Genomic DNA, 15,943 nt, shown 5'->3' with positions numbered 1-15,943 from the left:
AGGATTAAGGACAGAGTACAATATATTGTGTAAATCAGACATCAAGAAGCCAATCTTGTCAGAAATCCAAATCTACAAACATGCCAGTATTCATAATTAAAATCATAACCTATTACATCTGACTCTGACATGACACAAAATTTAAAGTAGCATCTATTTGTTTTGGCATCTATAGTGCTACTACAGCATGGCAGCATTGTGTACGACTTTCAGGTGTGGACAGACCTTGATCCAATTCACGTAGGTGGACACACGAAGACGTGAGGACCATCGCAGAGTGTGCAAGATGTCGCTCTCACTGGGATCACTGCAGCCATTCTTCAGCTGCTCCATGTATGCTTTGGAGGGTGGTAAAACGCCCAAGATCCTCCACAGTATCAGGAAATAGTACTGAAGAGAGCATGCCTCCTGTGCATGATGATAAACAAACAGGTACTGTTTCTAATCCCCACTAAGTTAATGTCTGTGCTGAGGTCTGTTGCTGTCAAGTTACTGGTGATTAAAACTGGTGGTACTTCATAATAAAACACTTTTCAAGTCAAACAACTACCAGGCTTTAATTTGAAGCACATCAAGAAGTGCGGTCTTAGTCAAAGGGCTGCACCACAGGCTTGTTTACCCTGTTTACACAGCTCATGGTTTGTTCATCTGGTGTGTCTCACCATAGGAGTGATGGGCTTGTTCTCCTGTCTTCTGGCTGTGTCAAACTCAGAGCCTGCAGCCAGCAGAGAGATGAGCCATGCATACAAGTCATCGTATTTAACTGCTCCATTGAACAGCTTAGGAAAGACCTATCAGGGGAAAAAAGTTATATTTGAATACAGTGAGCCCCAGGGTTGGAAAAAATATAAACATATTTATTTATTCGAGTTCAAAGTCTCACCTTGCCATCCAGTCTGCTGATGTCATCTTCAGACGCCTCAGGGGACAGAACACAGTAGAACTTGGGCTGAAAGTTTGAATCTAAAAAAGGATTGAAATGGTGAGGTCTAATTTGAAGTGTTAACCTTTCATTTTTAATCTTCTGTTGTTTTCACTTCTACTTCCAAAAAACAGTGCAAGCTTCTGCTTTTGTACCTACTCGTCCTTTTGTATCCACATCATGCTCTGATCAGTAAGTAAAAAAGTTGGTGTCCTTCACTGGTCTTACCTGCTGAACAGTGTTTGGCCCAGTTCTCCTCCACCTCTTTGAATCCATAGTAAAGTGGGAGACCGCTGCGTTTGCCACCTTCCTGAACAGAACCTGGCCCAGTGGATGGTGGGGTGAGAAGGTTATACTGCACCTATAAATGAAATTCATAGTAGGGAAAAGCTAAATTTCATGCAATCACATGGTTCCATTTATTCAAGGACTCACCACTATGATGATGATGATTTGTACTTCAACTTTGTTTGGCTTTAATGTTAAAGCCAAACATATAGAAATAAAGTCATATAGCTGGGATTGTCAAATAAAAATAACTCAAAACAGCAATTTATCATAGAAATATCTGAATCTGGGGTATAAGATGTGAAGCCCATAACTGCTATAAAGAAATTTTAGCAATCAACTAGATAAAACCACATTTAAAATAAGCAATTTATGATAAGGGCAAAACAAGCTCCATTAGAAAATTAACCTGTTCAAAAAGGTACAAGGGAGCCTTGGAGTAGTGGCGCAGCAGGTAGTCAAAAACCAGACACAGGCGGGCCAAGTTAAGGGGCACTGCCTTCAGCTGGGAGTCTCTGCTCTGTGCCACTTCTGTGATGGCCTGCGTGACAAGGGTCAGGACTGAGCGACGACCACGCTCCGACAGATTGTGGAACAGGAGCAGCAGGAGCTGAAGGTGCTCCACATTAAGGTCGTCTTCTCCGTGAACAGAACTCTGGATAGTGTGTTGTTTCAATGTTCCCAAAAATCTATGAGAGAAGGAAATGAAAAGTAGCGGAAAGGAGTGAAAATAACTTGAGGTTAACATTGTATGACAACAATGATAACCAATATCCAAGATGTTATTGGTGATAGTATTAAACAGAAACTCCATTGTACATATGATCCAGATGACAATGGTCATGATTGCCATACCTTTCCCAGACTTTTATACACTCAGGCACATCTGGTTCTCCTTGCACACTGGCTTTGTGCTGCCATATAAGGAGAAGTCTGGAGAGGACCGATAATGACTGAGGGTGAATGTACAGAGGCCAGGGACCTTCTGAAAAGGGTGCAACACCTAACTGCTGAAGAAGGGTGCTCTGGGAATGACAAAAAGTAACATAATTAGTGTGTTGAATTAACAATTCGTAATTGACCGCAGAGATTTTTGATACTGGCGAACAAGATACCGGCATTCCTCTGACCTGCAGGGCAGGGGATGGAAGATCTGATGTCACCAGAGTGTGGTTGAAGTGATACAGAGCTAAGGAAAAGACTTCATCTGAGGAGCCTGAGGAGACACAAATGCATTAAACCTAAGTAGCATGAATTGTTGCCCAGTAATTATGGGCTACTTTCATCATTAGTTACCATGACGACAAAAGGTAATTACAGTAAATTTTGAGATATTTTGCAGGCAAACCTTTGACATCCTTGTCCACATCTTTGATGATACTGGCTAGTGTAGCCATGTGCTGCTCTGTAAGAGACACGCTCAGGTAGTTGCGAATGAAGTTGTTCCTGGACTTGAGCATTGAGGTGGTGACGAAGTTCAGAATACTGGAGGCTAAACTGAGAAACTAGAAGAACAGTTTTGTGTTGATGTCACATCAAGTTTAACCTGAAAAACTTGCCAGAGACAGGCGTGCTAGCATTATTTAAAAAAATACACTTATTCTTTCCTCTGGACTTAATTCTTCAGCATTATAATGCATGTTGTCAGGTACACAAAAATAAGCCCTCACCAACTCTGGGTCTTTACGGCCAGCTAAAATGTTTCCGTTCTCGCTTGGATTTTGCTTGCTGGGACTCTTCAATCTGGGAGACGTTTCCAGGGGTGGGGGAGGTGGAGGGGGCGGTGGAGCAACTTTGTCTTTGGTAGGTGAAATCGTCTCTTCAAACCAAAGCCCCAGGATGGGTTCACTGTCATCATCTGCAGAAAAAGACAAATCATTTATATGAATTTCTTTGAGTGGAGGTAAGAAATATCCCAAGACTTACAAGTTTGGAGTGTGGAGTGGTAGTGGTGCAATCAAAATGCAAAATGTACAAAGCTACAACTATACATGACACCTACAACACTGTGCAGGTGGTGGATAAGAGCCAAAGACTGCAGTAAGCAGTGAACATACAGTGACTTCATGTTGGTGAATATGCACTTAAAGAATAATAGTACAGAACTTTCCCTCTTTCCCTCTCCCTTTTCTGCTCAGGTAATTTACCAATTTTCCCTTTTCTGCAATACACTTTCAGGTAAACAAACAGGTAGCGAAATGATAATGACAGTGACCATGCTGTAGTGTTTACCTAAGTCATCAGAGTAGCTGAAAACTGTTAAGGTGCCCAACAGTTTTCCACATTCTTGTCGTTAAAATCCTTCCATAAGATACCTGCCATTACTATAGACTTGTGGCTATAGTAATCATGATGAGTAATATAGATCATGTGGCTAAAATCCTAAAATTTTCAACAAAGTATGTAATGTTGACTACATACTATTCAGAATATTTTTATGGTTTTGGAAAAACTAAACTTAATAAAGCTGGGTTCATGTCATAAATTCAATCAAAAATTATAATAATCTACATAGGACGCAATGTTGGGATTATAACTGCCTTTGTGTGTTCCTGCATATGCCATTGTGGTAAGCAAGCACCTGACCTCCACCTGATTAAACACTAGATTAACTAACATCTTACTGTATGAAAACAAGGCTGATTTTGTAACCAGCTGTCTGAAGCAGAATGGAAACTAAGAATGTCTAACAAAAAAAAGTCACAAAATTATTAAATCTACCTTCTAAGTAATTCCATTTAATCAACTAACCATGGACTAACTACTGTAAATCACTTTAGTTGCTCTGAAGGACTGAAAGATTAATATTCTGTCAGTTACATTTAGAAATGAAAACTTAAGTCTGGAAAAAAACAGCACAGACATAATGAACACTGCAGTTTTAATAGAATTTTCTCATCTAAGAGCACATGTTGAAAGTCTTGGAGCCACAAAATATGTCTTGACTTCTTCCCTCTCCTGCTGTCCAACAGCAGGTTCTTTTATTTACTGCTACACAAGGTTTCACTATCTTTTGGCCACAATTCAGCTCCCCCTCAGTAAAGAATTTTTTTTTATGTTCCACTTTGATTCAATGTTCTCAACTTCCCATTTGACACAGGCTGAACTCCACTAGAGGTCGGATTTGCCTCTGCCAGATGTTCTTCCCTGACCCTTCCATCTTATACAGGTTTACAGAGTTCATTTGCCACTCCAAACCGTTACCTAATACAACTCAGATGACAGCTGGTCGGCAGATCTGATTATATGAATATAGAGTCAATAATCAATCTCTGACCTAAGATATTGTGCTACCAAGCACACTACCTACACAACTACATCCACTACCTTATGATCATCCACAGTGTTATGGACAGAGCACAACTAGCAGAGAAATCACAATGCACCATTCAGGTTTTCATTCTTTCCAATCAAACCAAGCTAGGGTTTTCTACTGCATTCGAAAAGACAGATCTCATAACCATGGGTTGGTCCACCAAGATCACTGCTTTTGCTTGCAACTTGACTGGCAACACTCTAATCAGCATACTTATCCTTAGGAGTGGTGGCCCAACAAGGGCTACTTGTTTCAGTAGCTATGAATCAATTAAATATATTTTAAAAATATTGTGATTAGACTTGAAAAGCATTCGCCCTGCCAATCTAGCCAGTTGAAGTATCTACAGATTCATTCAAGTACAAAAACAAGCAACAATTTTTAATTGTTAAAAGAATATCATTTTAAGCTGATATTCATATGTGCATGCAACATACAAACATAACTTTTCAAGTGACAGCAAGACGTAGCGTAGTGTGTTTAAGCACAACTGTAGTTTATCATGTTCAAGAATAATACCACTGTTTTGACATGGGTCAAAATATTTTTATATTGAGAATATCTTCATACATGTGTGACGAGTAACGCAATTACAAGAAGAATATGACAATCACAGAGAAAATTAATAAGACCTAAGGCAGAGGTCACATGATCACAAATCCCTATCACAATAAACTGAAATACTCACCTCAGCAGAAAAGTTACTAAATTTACAAAAAAAAAAAAAAAGAAGAAAAAAAAAAAAGGATCTCTCTGACAACTCCAAGATTGCAGTAAATCACTAAATCAAGGCAGGATAAGGCAGCGACTCAGAATGGATGACAAAGGAGTGAGACACGGTTTTCAAAAGCACCAAAGAAAAACTCATTCAACATACCAAGATGAGTATTGGTCAGTTAGAGTCAATATTGGTATGAGAAACTTTTCTATTCACCACCCAGCTCTAAGATAAGGTTTTAAAGCTTGTAAAAAACAATGCTGAGCACCCACATGTCAACACCACTGGTATTATCCTTTGAACCACACTGAACCACAGATGAACCTCTTTGACAAAACATTAAAGCTGAACACCTTTGAGACTGGGGAATGTTTTGCCAAAGGCTCTACATCTGTGGCTGTGTCATTTTCTAAGCTATTAGGGCCACAGCTCAGAGCCTAAATTGTGAGACAAACGATAGCAAAATGAATCTAGGACAGTGAAGTGGATACCAAGGGCCTGTTTTAGAAAGCAGGTTTAACAAACTCTGAGTTTTATCCTGGATTCTAGCTTGACTAATCCTGAGATGGGAAACTGAGTTTTCGGTTCTGGAATAGCTCATCAGAATTAGTTCAATCAAGTCTATGTACGTTCATTCTGAGTTAAATAAGTGCTGGGAATGGGGGGGAAAAAAAACTATCATTCTTGGAGCTCTAACACAATGATTCACCATGGCAACAGGTAAATAAAGAGCAGAGCTTGTATTTTTATGTAGCTGGTCTAGAAATATGAATGCATGAAAATGTGGACCCTGACATTTTTCTTACACAGGAATGAAGAGTAAATTTTTTAGATGTTTTTTACATTTAAAAATCTCACTCAACAGTATTTTTATTTTAACAGCGGTACATTTCAATGGTTACTGAAATGAAAACACAAGACTAATTGTATGCAGCCTGTATTCAAAAACTGCAAAAATTACATTTAGTCAATTTTTGGACTGCACCACAAAATACACTCAACCAGAAATAATCACATAATCTCCAATGTGACAGACTAGGAACATTTCCTCAGTGTGACCAATACAACAGGAAAAATTATTGATCACTGATGAGTGACTTTTTTTATTGCCTGACAGGTGCCTTAATGTCCACAGTGTGTGTTAAAGAGAAGAACACAGCAGGCAATACATTTTATTCTGATCAATAAATCCTGTCCTGTCTCTGTCCTTAGATCACTGACAAACTGATCTTAAAAAAAAGCAGCATCTTTAGCATCCTTGGGTAGCAAAGTAATATCTAACCTCTGCAAATTAATGTGCTGAACGAATGAGGAAAAGAACTGGTGTCATACAGCTGCTGCTGGCTCAGCAAGAGGGTAGTAATTAGCAAAGAATTGAGTGTTTGAAAACCAAGCCAGCATGTTAGGATCAGAGCTATCACAGTAACTGACCCAGAGTTTAAGCTATCTCTCTTTCTAGAAAAGAAAATCAAGAGTTCAGCCCATCTCAGGCTTAACAAACTCAGAGCTTTCACTAAACCCGCTTTCTGAAATAGGGCCCATGCCTTTGACCTGAGGACAGAAAACTGCTGACCTGATACACAAGCTGCACTTGTCTTCTCCTGTCTTCTCTCTGCTGAAATAGTAGACACTGTCAACTACACTGTCACTGTGATGAAGGGACAGAAATGTAAATTACATTACTGTGTGCAGATGTATGTGTTTATCCTTCTCGCTGCTGCAAAAACCTGACTGACTGATTCACTGACAGCAGACCTGTTTCACTGCTAGCTCAGAGATCTAACACAAACATGAGTCTTCTTTCACCTTGAAGGTATTACACAAACGTTGTGGGATATTGGTGGGGAGTTTCTTTTTGGTCAAAATTAATATACATATATATGTAATTTCCAAACTATTGAGCACACCTGAATATAAGCCGCACCCAATAAATTCAAAAAGAAAAAAAAAACTTGTACATATATATGTCGCAATTGTCTATAAGCCACAGGTGTCTCTCTTTCGTTGTCGCTCTCATTGTCACTTTTGTCTTGAGGCAAAATCCATAAATAAGCCGCAGGGTCCAAAGTGTGTGAAAAAAGTAGTGGCTTATAGTCCAGAAATTACGGTAAATTTCAAGACAGGTGACAATAACCAGCAACTATCCATTTGTTGTGTGTCGTGCAAGCCTCAAATTTATATCAATATATCTGATTATTAGTGGACATCTTACAACACATATACATTCTGTACTTCTTGCATCAGTGACAACTACTGAATAAATGTACCAATTACCAATTGCAGCAAAGTCATCATTTTATTAACAATATTTAAAGCTTGTAATATGACCTTTTTCTTTGAAAGATATTTTTTAAATAAGTAATTTCATACTATTTACATGCATGGCGTAATATATCAGTGTCAGCTCATTCCACCGCCCTTTGAGTTGTTGTTCATGTTTTAGTGCTGTGCAGAACATGTGCATCAATTCTTCTCTAAGAAAAATTTATTTCCAGACAACAGCCAGGGATATAGTTCCCCTCTTTCGGTAACCTAAAGTTGCTATGTGAATGCATATGTGAACTTTAATTTTTAGAAGGCTCTCTAAGGTGGTGATTCATTGCTTAAATACAGAAAAATGTAGTACCTTGACTGCTATCCTCCTCTGTACTGCTGAAATCATCCTCATAGTAGGTGTTTGAATCTGTAGAAGCGCTGGCATCGCTGCTGACTGAGCCCTTCCTCTGCCGTTGGAGAACACAAGCCTGACAAAGTAAAAACGTGAACAGTCAGAATGATGATCACACTATACAATGTTTTGGTTACACTTTTATTTACCATTCTTTTCAATCAGACACCAATTTTAACAAAGCAGTATGTCGGGGACGAAAAACACTAGCGTGCCATTTCTCATGTGTCCCTTCCATCTGACATTTTTGCATCACTTGATCTTTTTCTTCTTATTTGTCTATTTTGTTGCACCTATGTCAGCTCAATTTATGTAACCCTTTGTGTTTCGCACATTGCACGATTATAGAAAAAAATTCTCATTTAACAAAATGATGTGAAAAAGTCAAGACTTCAAAAGTGAAGTCTTAAAAGAAAATCACGGGCTTTGGAAATTAGGTTGCAGGCAACTGTCTGTTTTTTGAAAGCAAAGCAAAATAAGCACTTTCCTATTTGTCATGGCAAAACTGATAGAAGAACATGCAATGTTCTTGCAAACATGCAAGAATGTGCAATTACACAAATTCTATCTATGCAAATATATAGTGTTAACACCTTTTTATATGAAGTAGAGAGAAGGTTGAACAGTAGATTGGTCAGGGGCACAGAGTCAATGAGCCTTTGGACCCTCTGGATGGAAGTGCTCTGTGCCATGATGTTAAGCTCAGCTGGTGGACCATCGCTTGCCCAACCCTGCAGGTGGACAGAGGGAGGAACTGGGATGAGGAAATATGGCTTTTGGGAAGTAAAAGGTTCCTTTCACATATGTCTGTTACAGGTTTGTCTTGAATGTTTAGACCTAACCTCAAATTAGATAGTCTTCCTGAACCATTTTCTTAATTTTGAGAATTAATCTAGTAGAACCGCTATACATCTACATGAGTAATAAAACAAGACTGTCATTTGTGAAACAATGCTTGTCTTCACTGCAAACCTGTGCTCTTGCTTTTGTTAACAGTGAAACATGTGATGTGATGTGACATAAAGTCATACTGACAGCTTAACTGAAGCACAGGATGTTAGTTGGTTCTTTTAACAACAGGTTTAACACTTGCACTTCATTTATTGTAGTCTTTAAAGGCGAGGGTTTATGTCTGCAATTGCTACAGTGATGGCTTATATATTTTATGTGATAATGGCCACAAATACAACAGTAACACACACGCTGAAAAATAAAAGATTTTTTTTAAAAAAATCTAATAGAAAGCAAGTGCAGTCATTTGTTGCTTCATTTACCCGGTGCAGAGCTTCTACTTGCAGATCCTGGAAAAGTGAAGTCAAAAGTTTGATGGCGTGGTTGGCCAGGATAACAGACAAAACTCCAAACCCTTGGTGTCTTCAAAGAAACAGCAAAAACAATTAATGTACACAAATCACTTGTCAAGTGTGCCCTTTCCTCATAAGTATAATAATCAACATAAGCATTCTATATTAAAAATGTGCAGTTTTGTCTTTTAATATATGTTAAAAAATAAACTCAATCTGCACCAGAACAGTCTAATTTTAAATATAGCCCTTTCTTGTGACCTACAGGGAGCTTTTGGCTAATTTCATAGATTTCTTTGCAGTAATCACTGCCCACACGGTCGTTTATCAATAAAAAACCTGCATTAAACATTATATTAATTTATTTCAAATTCAACGGAAAATACCCTTTGCCAGGACCAAGTTTAGGCGATCCTGCGCCATCCTTGGTGCGTGCAGCAATATCCCGGACACGCAGGGCAGCCAAGGGATCCTTCTCTTTTCCTTTATCCGCCAGAGCAGTGGGGCTCAGGTTAAGAATCAGGTACAGGCTGTTCAGAAGGCACCAGGCTCCAAGCAGCTGGAAGTTCTGGTAATGCTATATCACAAATATAAGGGAGAAAAATTATTAGGGATTTGACAGTATTGTTAACTTCAAAAAAAAAAAAAAGAAAACTTTGGAAGTGCACAGTCTATTAAAAGGTGTTGCTATTTTTGTTTTAGTATTGCAGTACAGTAGTCAAACCACTCACCTCTCCTCCAGCTCTTCGAGAGTTGCTGATGGCTTGTCCAATCATTTCATAGATCTCCAGCTGTACCCAACACATAGTCTGTACTTGTTACCACCTTAAATGTGCTGTATCTTAAGGTACATAAGCTAACATGACAGTCATTAGATATTATAAAAAAAAACAAAACAAAGAGAGATCTGATGCAACGTCAAAGTATGAGAGCATAACTTCAAGAACCCATTGACCCATTAGGAATATACATGTACCGCCCCACAATTCGTTCATCATTTCAAGTTAGTAAACACTAGACCTAAGTAATATGTGACTAGCAACGTACAAAATAGTGAATAAAGATTCTATGTAGCAACAGACTATCTCAAAGCTAACATATAAGCATACATTTAGAATTTTGTACTCATAATACTCACACATTTCTGGACAATTGTGGCTGCATCATTTTCATAGTCCTCCTCTTTAGTCCCAGTGGAGGCAGAGCGAAGCTGCAAGCCACTACCGACCTGAAGAATGGCCATGCAAGTGGCCACACTCACACCTAAACAGTTAACAAAGTTTATATATATATATTTAACAACTTTCAACACTAAGCAGAGAATGATTATGATATTGCTGATTAAAAAGGAAAAAGAACAGTCGTGATTGTCTCAGTTATTGCTACCAGTAACCTCTCTCTCTCTCACACACATCATGTTTCTCATACATACATTTAACCTGGGTCCATTGTAGCTTTTTTTCATTTTCATTTATTTTTATTCATCCCTCTTACAGAACAACACAATCCAAAATCAATTAACTAGTGGACAATCTCCCCTCCTGTCTACTGACAATGGCACTGTTTGTTGGTTGAAGAAAAAAAAAAAAAAAAAGAAACAAAACAAATATTCGATCTAGAGAGAGTTATCACCTACCAGCATAGAGACAGCTCAAAGCTAGCACAGTCATATCCAGTAATCTCCCTGGTGTCAAGGGCTCCAGGACAGGCAGGGAAAGAGTGTCCAAAGCCATGGTCACATCTATCACCAGTGAATGAAATCTGGGTATGGGTTTTAAGAACAGAATGTTAACTGAACATTTGGGCAAAAAACAAACAAAAAAAAAAAACAAAAACACATTGAATATACACATTAAACAGATTATACTACCTTTTTAAACAAATAAAAGACAACATAAATTACACCAAAATGTGTCGTTAAAACATTTTAATTTAATGCATAAATGGAGAAAAATACCCATTGCGAACAGCTGTGGCATCAGCCACTGTAGCAGGCATGATAAAGAAAGAGTTGGCTGATACAGCATCCTGGAAACGGTTGATGTAGCGTAGAAAGTAGGGCAGGTTGAGGCACACACGTAGCAACTTCTCAGACCCCCCTAGGAATACAAGTCATGGTAAAAATGTCACATTACCATGTCAAAAATTTCAGAGCTCTAAATTTTCTCAGTGACATGATGGTGAAAAATGAATAGTGTTGACTGTCATGTAGCACGAAACAGGTCGAGGGAAACTGCCCTAAACCAACATGAGGATGACAGGTGCTTCACACTTAAAACAGTGTGTGTCTGTATTTTATTTATTTAGGGGCATCACAAGCAACTGGGCAACACTGAGAGGTCTTAAAAATACAAAATGACATTCATATTGGAAATCACCCAATAGAAAACACACTTTGACAGAAGTGGCTTCAAGTGGCTGTATAGTAGAGAAAAAACAGCTGTAAAGAAATTTATTTCCCCATAAAGTGTTACTGTAATACACATAACTGGTGAAAATCTGTAATTGTTCCTGCATATTAATGGGGACATTTTTTTCCAAATACTTTTCAGGACAAACAGCCAGGAAGAAACTTTTAAATAAAGTCATGTATACCATATAAATGTAAACTCAGTGTAATATGTGTAATAAAGCATAATAAGCCAACAACGTCCTACAACTACTCACCAAGTTCCTGTAAGCTTGACACATTCTGAGACACAAAGGCATTTTTCATTTTGGCCTGAATGGCTTGATCTGTGGTTTGGTCATCGCAATCACTCTCAGCCTATGAGGGAGACAGTTGACAATTAACAATTGTGAAGACTAATTACTACTCTGTATAGTCAGAGAGGAGCTGTTTCATATGTGGCAAGTTAAATTACAGGTCAAAAGTGATTATATTTTCAGTATTAAAACAAACACTGATAAAAGGAAACAATGTGTGGTGGTTATCTTTGTCAATTACTGGTGGGAGTAATGGAAGGATCAACACAGGGCTGGTCTGTAACACTTGCCTGCATGTGTGCTGCAGATGGGGAGGCCAAGATGGTGGTAAGGTCAGGGTTAAAAACTGAAGTCAGTTGATTAAAGAAGTTCATTTGTACTTCTTTTTGTCGAAGTTCTGGATTCACAGCGCTGGGCAACTCCTTCTGATCTTCCACTATTAAATGAACAAGGACATAGTTTTCTCAGTCACATATCAATGCTTTGAAGATTTCTTGTTTTGCAGACAAACTATGGGATGATTCTGTTAATCTCAATTATGCATAAATACTAACAGTAACACTGAACAACCACTTCACCAGTAAATACAGTCCTATACAGGACCCTGCTTGTTCTTTTGTTAAGAAAAAAAATAATTTTACTACGAGTTGTGCAGTGTCATAGTCATTGACATATTGCTTAACTTCAATCCACCCATTCAGTGACACTCACCATCTGAAAGGGTCTTGACGGTTTGAGGCAACTTGGCAGATTTCATCATAGCAGTGAAAGTAATGATTTCTGTACGATCTAGTCTGCTGCAGCCAGTGCAAAGTCCTTTTATTAGAAGAATCAGGTGTTTCTGCAGAAAAATAAACAATATTACTCAATTTAACTCATGGGTTGGGTAAATAAGGTCCTTTCAAACTGAAAACTGACACATTTGATAAGAAAAAGCAAGCTAACTGTTATTTCCATTTAAGTATTTAAGTAATCAATATACAATAACAAGCACACAAAAAAATGGCTTACAGAGAAAACAAAGCAACATGTGTCCATGACTGGTATAGGTCTCATCTCCTTACTATTGACCAAAATGTTTAGTTGAATGCTTTCCTACAAATTTACAATCTCCGGTGCAGTTTATGTCTCTCACCTGTGAAACAGCACATGCCTCATCTGGGTTCTCCAAGCGCAACAATGAGAATTCAATCAATACTTTGCATGCTGCAGCAACCGACAGCAGCTGATTTCTCGGTACTAAAGAGAAACAAAAAAACATAATTTTCTAGCTGCAATGCATTCACCCTGTGACATTTAAATATTTTGGCTGAATGGCAGCAACATTTTTTGTCAACTACACTAAAGAGAAAACAAAGGATACATACTTTGACCACACACTGTGGTGATGTAGTGTGCCGAGAGTGCCACAAATGACGAGTAGAAAGGCTCATACTGTTTGTCATGGTGAAGGATGTCTGATTCACTGCAAATAAAAAGTGGGTTATCTAATTAAATACACTCAAATATGGATTTACATAGAACATCTTTACATTTTGTTTCCTTCTGCAAAGGACAATTTGGAAAAACAGACAGATGTTGACATGGCACTTGTATGAAAAATAAAGTCCACTTAATAATACCACTTACAACCTGGTTTGTCAAGGCCATTAGGCTAACTTCAGTTTGTCGCCTGGGAAACCAGAACGTGGTTTAGTGTAGCCTATTAGATGTTCTAAAAACACCTTGTAAATGTAATGTTTCCGCTGTTTGAATTCAGTAGTGCCCTAACACCACTCTGTGAGCATTGAAGCAAACTGCTCAGCCAAATAACATTTGTGATCTGATCACATACATTCAGATACACGGCAGACTGCCTGTGTTGGTGGAGACTGACAGGTGTGGCCAGCTCCCTGTTAGTATAAGTCCTTAACAGGGAAATAAACCCTGGGTTTTTGATCTTCTCTATACTTTGTGTACTATTCTGCAGCCTCCAGGAAATCAGTCTGCTCATTACAAAACCACTTCGCTGTGCTGCACCTCGACCACATAGATTTTAAAGCTTGTACAATCACAAATAGAACAAAATACGAAAGAAAACATCTCTGCATTCTAATATTACAAGGCACAAGCTGCTTTTCCTCAAACTACAACGTCTCCTAAAACAAGCTCCATGCTCCACCCTAAGCTTGATGGGGTCATTTGCTGGCTTTTTTGCTCTGACCACAAAGAATCTGCATATTACCAGGGCGAAGGAAACAAAGGGCTCCTAATGACACTTCAGATATTAGGCCTGTTACTGTTTATTTCCATCTTATTTTTTATTTATCAGACCAGGAATTATTGCAGTGTCCACTCTCTGTTGCTTTAAAATTAGGAATATGGTAAATAATGTAAAGACCCCAATTTTGCTTGTCATCATGTGCAGTCCAAAGTTCACCTAACAATACATCACCTATTTTAAACTAGCATCGTACCACTCAATTGGCATAATGTTATTCTGTTGAAAACTCTTGAATGGTCAATAAATTATTGCCAAAAAATGCTGTGAATGAATCAGAATCAGATAATATTGCTGAAAAAAAGTTCTGCATTTGAAGCCACAGCTAACGACTGAGCATCAGAATAGTCACACGCATAATAAACATGTATGCCATATAAACTGGTCGTTTCAATGGAAAACGAAACTCACAGGTCTGGCAGCACCATTACTGCTCAGATTTGCAGACTAAATGCTGAATGTTGCTTCAGAAAATGAAACCGATCAACACAGCAGGAGGCTCTTCACTTGAATGCACAGAGATCAGCTGATGTCACCACGGAACAGGAGTGTCAAGTGACAACCTGGCTTCTGTGTAGGCACTACTGACTGGATAATCACACCATGGTGTTGTACACATTAGTAGTCTGCAGGGCCAAATATGCATGTACATACAACACAGCTTCACGAGAAAATTAAACGCCTCTGAAAATAACCATGCTCGGCTCATACACTGAAATTCCCCTTTTTGCCAGGCATTGCAACAGCTTCCTTGAATTTGGCAGCACCACGACGTCAAACATTACACTGAATTATGAAGCATCAATTTCGACAAGTTATACTTTACTTAACAATAACGTTACAGTAACGGCGACTCATCACTAGAGTACAAAGTCCCCGCCTACTTTCAGCCCTACCACAAACATACAGCAGATATCGCTAAGCTGACATGTTACCTGGTTAAGTTAATGCATAAAATGTCTCTTGCAATGCCTCGAAGAGACAGAATACGTATACAGAAGCAGACGTTTAATTTACCTAACTTTGGTTAGCTGACGTAGTCAAATTTTATAGTGACTGGGCCGTTTCAACGTTACGTTATTCTCTCCGTTTGGAAGGCCCATTAGCTAGCTTGCTGGCTAATGTTTGTGTTAGCTAGCTAATGATGAAGCAAAAATTCTAAACGCTCCACAGCGACGTCAATTCCTGTTTGCAAAGCAACGCTGTTATACTAAAGACCGACTTTTATCAGTCCTAATCCGTGCCTTGTTTCAAACACTTTCTGAGTCCCTAGCCAGGGCAAGATGAATCGCATTTTGAGTAAGTTGGCTAACGTTAGCACATTAGCTAACGTCAGCAACTGACTCGATGCCAGTGCAAGTTAAGCTCAAATAGCCGCTAACGTTAGCAAAGCGGGTAATGTTTCCCATCGAACTTAACTAACCAAGCTAACTTAGCAAGTTAGCCCGTCAGCTCACTATTGGGTGGATACAGCCAGTAATTGAGCAAATATAGACATGGAATTTATTGACATGTAACCGGTTACCTGTTTATTATAGACCCAATAAGCTGAGGTAGCTCCTTCGTTTCAAAAGCGGTGTACGAAGCTGATAAAAGCGGTCGCACTGCCGCTGTCCATTCGTGTTCCCCATCTCCTCCGCTCGACGCCATCTTGAAATCCCATAGAAAAAAAAACTAGCTGGTGGAAGAAGAAACTGTAAATCGCAGGGGGCGCTCACATTCAACGATCTAGCAGCATCATTTTCATCTCAACTTGTGCTC

The 15,943-nt window shown here is 38.8% G+C and overlaps 1 protein-coding gene across 14 annotated transcripts in view; it reads right to left on the bottom strand.

The window, feature by feature from the left end:
* ubr4 (ubiquitin protein ligase E3 component n-recognin 4) overlaps nt 1-15,862 on the bottom strand; it is a 50,196-nt gene extending 34,334 nt beyond the window's left edge. For 8 of the 14 annotated variants that reach the window (XM_046395668.1, XM_046395672.1, XM_046395670.1 and 5 more), the window contains exons 1-24: nt 15,708-15,862; nt 13,290-13,387; nt 13,058-13,161; nt 12,634-12,763; nt 12,213-12,358; nt 11,884-11,983; nt 11,174-11,315; nt 10,853-10,977; nt 10,355-10,479; nt 9,948-10,007; nt 9,603-9,793; nt 9,187-9,286; nt 8,506-8,643; nt 7,871-7,988; nt 6,818-6,859; nt 2,881-3,068; nt 2,559-2,715; nt 2,326-2,426; nt 2,066-2,235; nt 1,620-1,899; nt 1,151-1,283; nt 884-963; nt 663-791; nt 226-408 (exon numbers count right to left, since the gene is read on the bottom strand). In XM_046395668.1, coding sequence (XP_046251624.1) covers nt 226-408; nt 663-791; nt 884-963; nt 1,151-1,283; nt 1,620-1,899; nt 2,066-2,235; nt 2,326-2,426; nt 2,559-2,715; nt 2,881-3,068; nt 6,818-6,859; nt 7,871-7,988; nt 8,506-8,643; nt 9,187-9,286; nt 9,603-9,793; nt 9,948-10,007; nt 10,355-10,479; nt 10,853-10,977; nt 11,174-11,315; nt 11,884-11,983; nt 12,213-12,358; nt 12,634-12,763; nt 13,058-13,161; nt 13,290-13,387; nt 15,708-15,832 — 3,165 coding nt within the window. In that variant the 5' untranslated portion in view covers nt 15,833-15,862. The remainder of the gene's footprint in view (nt 1-225; nt 409-662; nt 792-883; nt 964-1,150; nt 1,284-1,619; nt 1,900-2,065; nt 2,236-2,325; nt 2,427-2,558; nt 2,716-2,880; nt 3,069-6,817; nt 6,860-7,870; nt 7,989-8,505; nt 8,644-9,186; nt 9,287-9,602; nt 9,794-9,947; nt 10,008-10,354; nt 10,480-10,852; nt 10,978-11,173; nt 11,316-11,883; nt 11,984-12,212; nt 12,359-12,633; nt 12,764-13,057; nt 13,162-13,289; nt 13,388-15,707) is intronic. The other 6 variants (XM_046395669.1, XM_046395678.1, XM_046395679.1 and 3 more) reach the window with 3 other exon arrangements.
* Nucleotides 15,863-15,943: the final 81 nt, after the last annotated feature.

Source organism: Scatophagus argus, chromosome 8 (assembly GCF_020382885.2).
Source record: "Scatophagus argus isolate fScaArg1 chromosome 8, fScaArg1.pri, whole genome shotgun sequence".
In the NCBI taxonomy this organism is placed as follows: domain Eukaryota; kingdom Metazoa; phylum Chordata; class Actinopteri; family Scatophagidae; genus Scatophagus; species Scatophagus argus.
The sequence above is the reverse complement of the archived record's forward strand: the minus strand, read 5'-3'. Positions and strand labels throughout refer to the sequence as shown.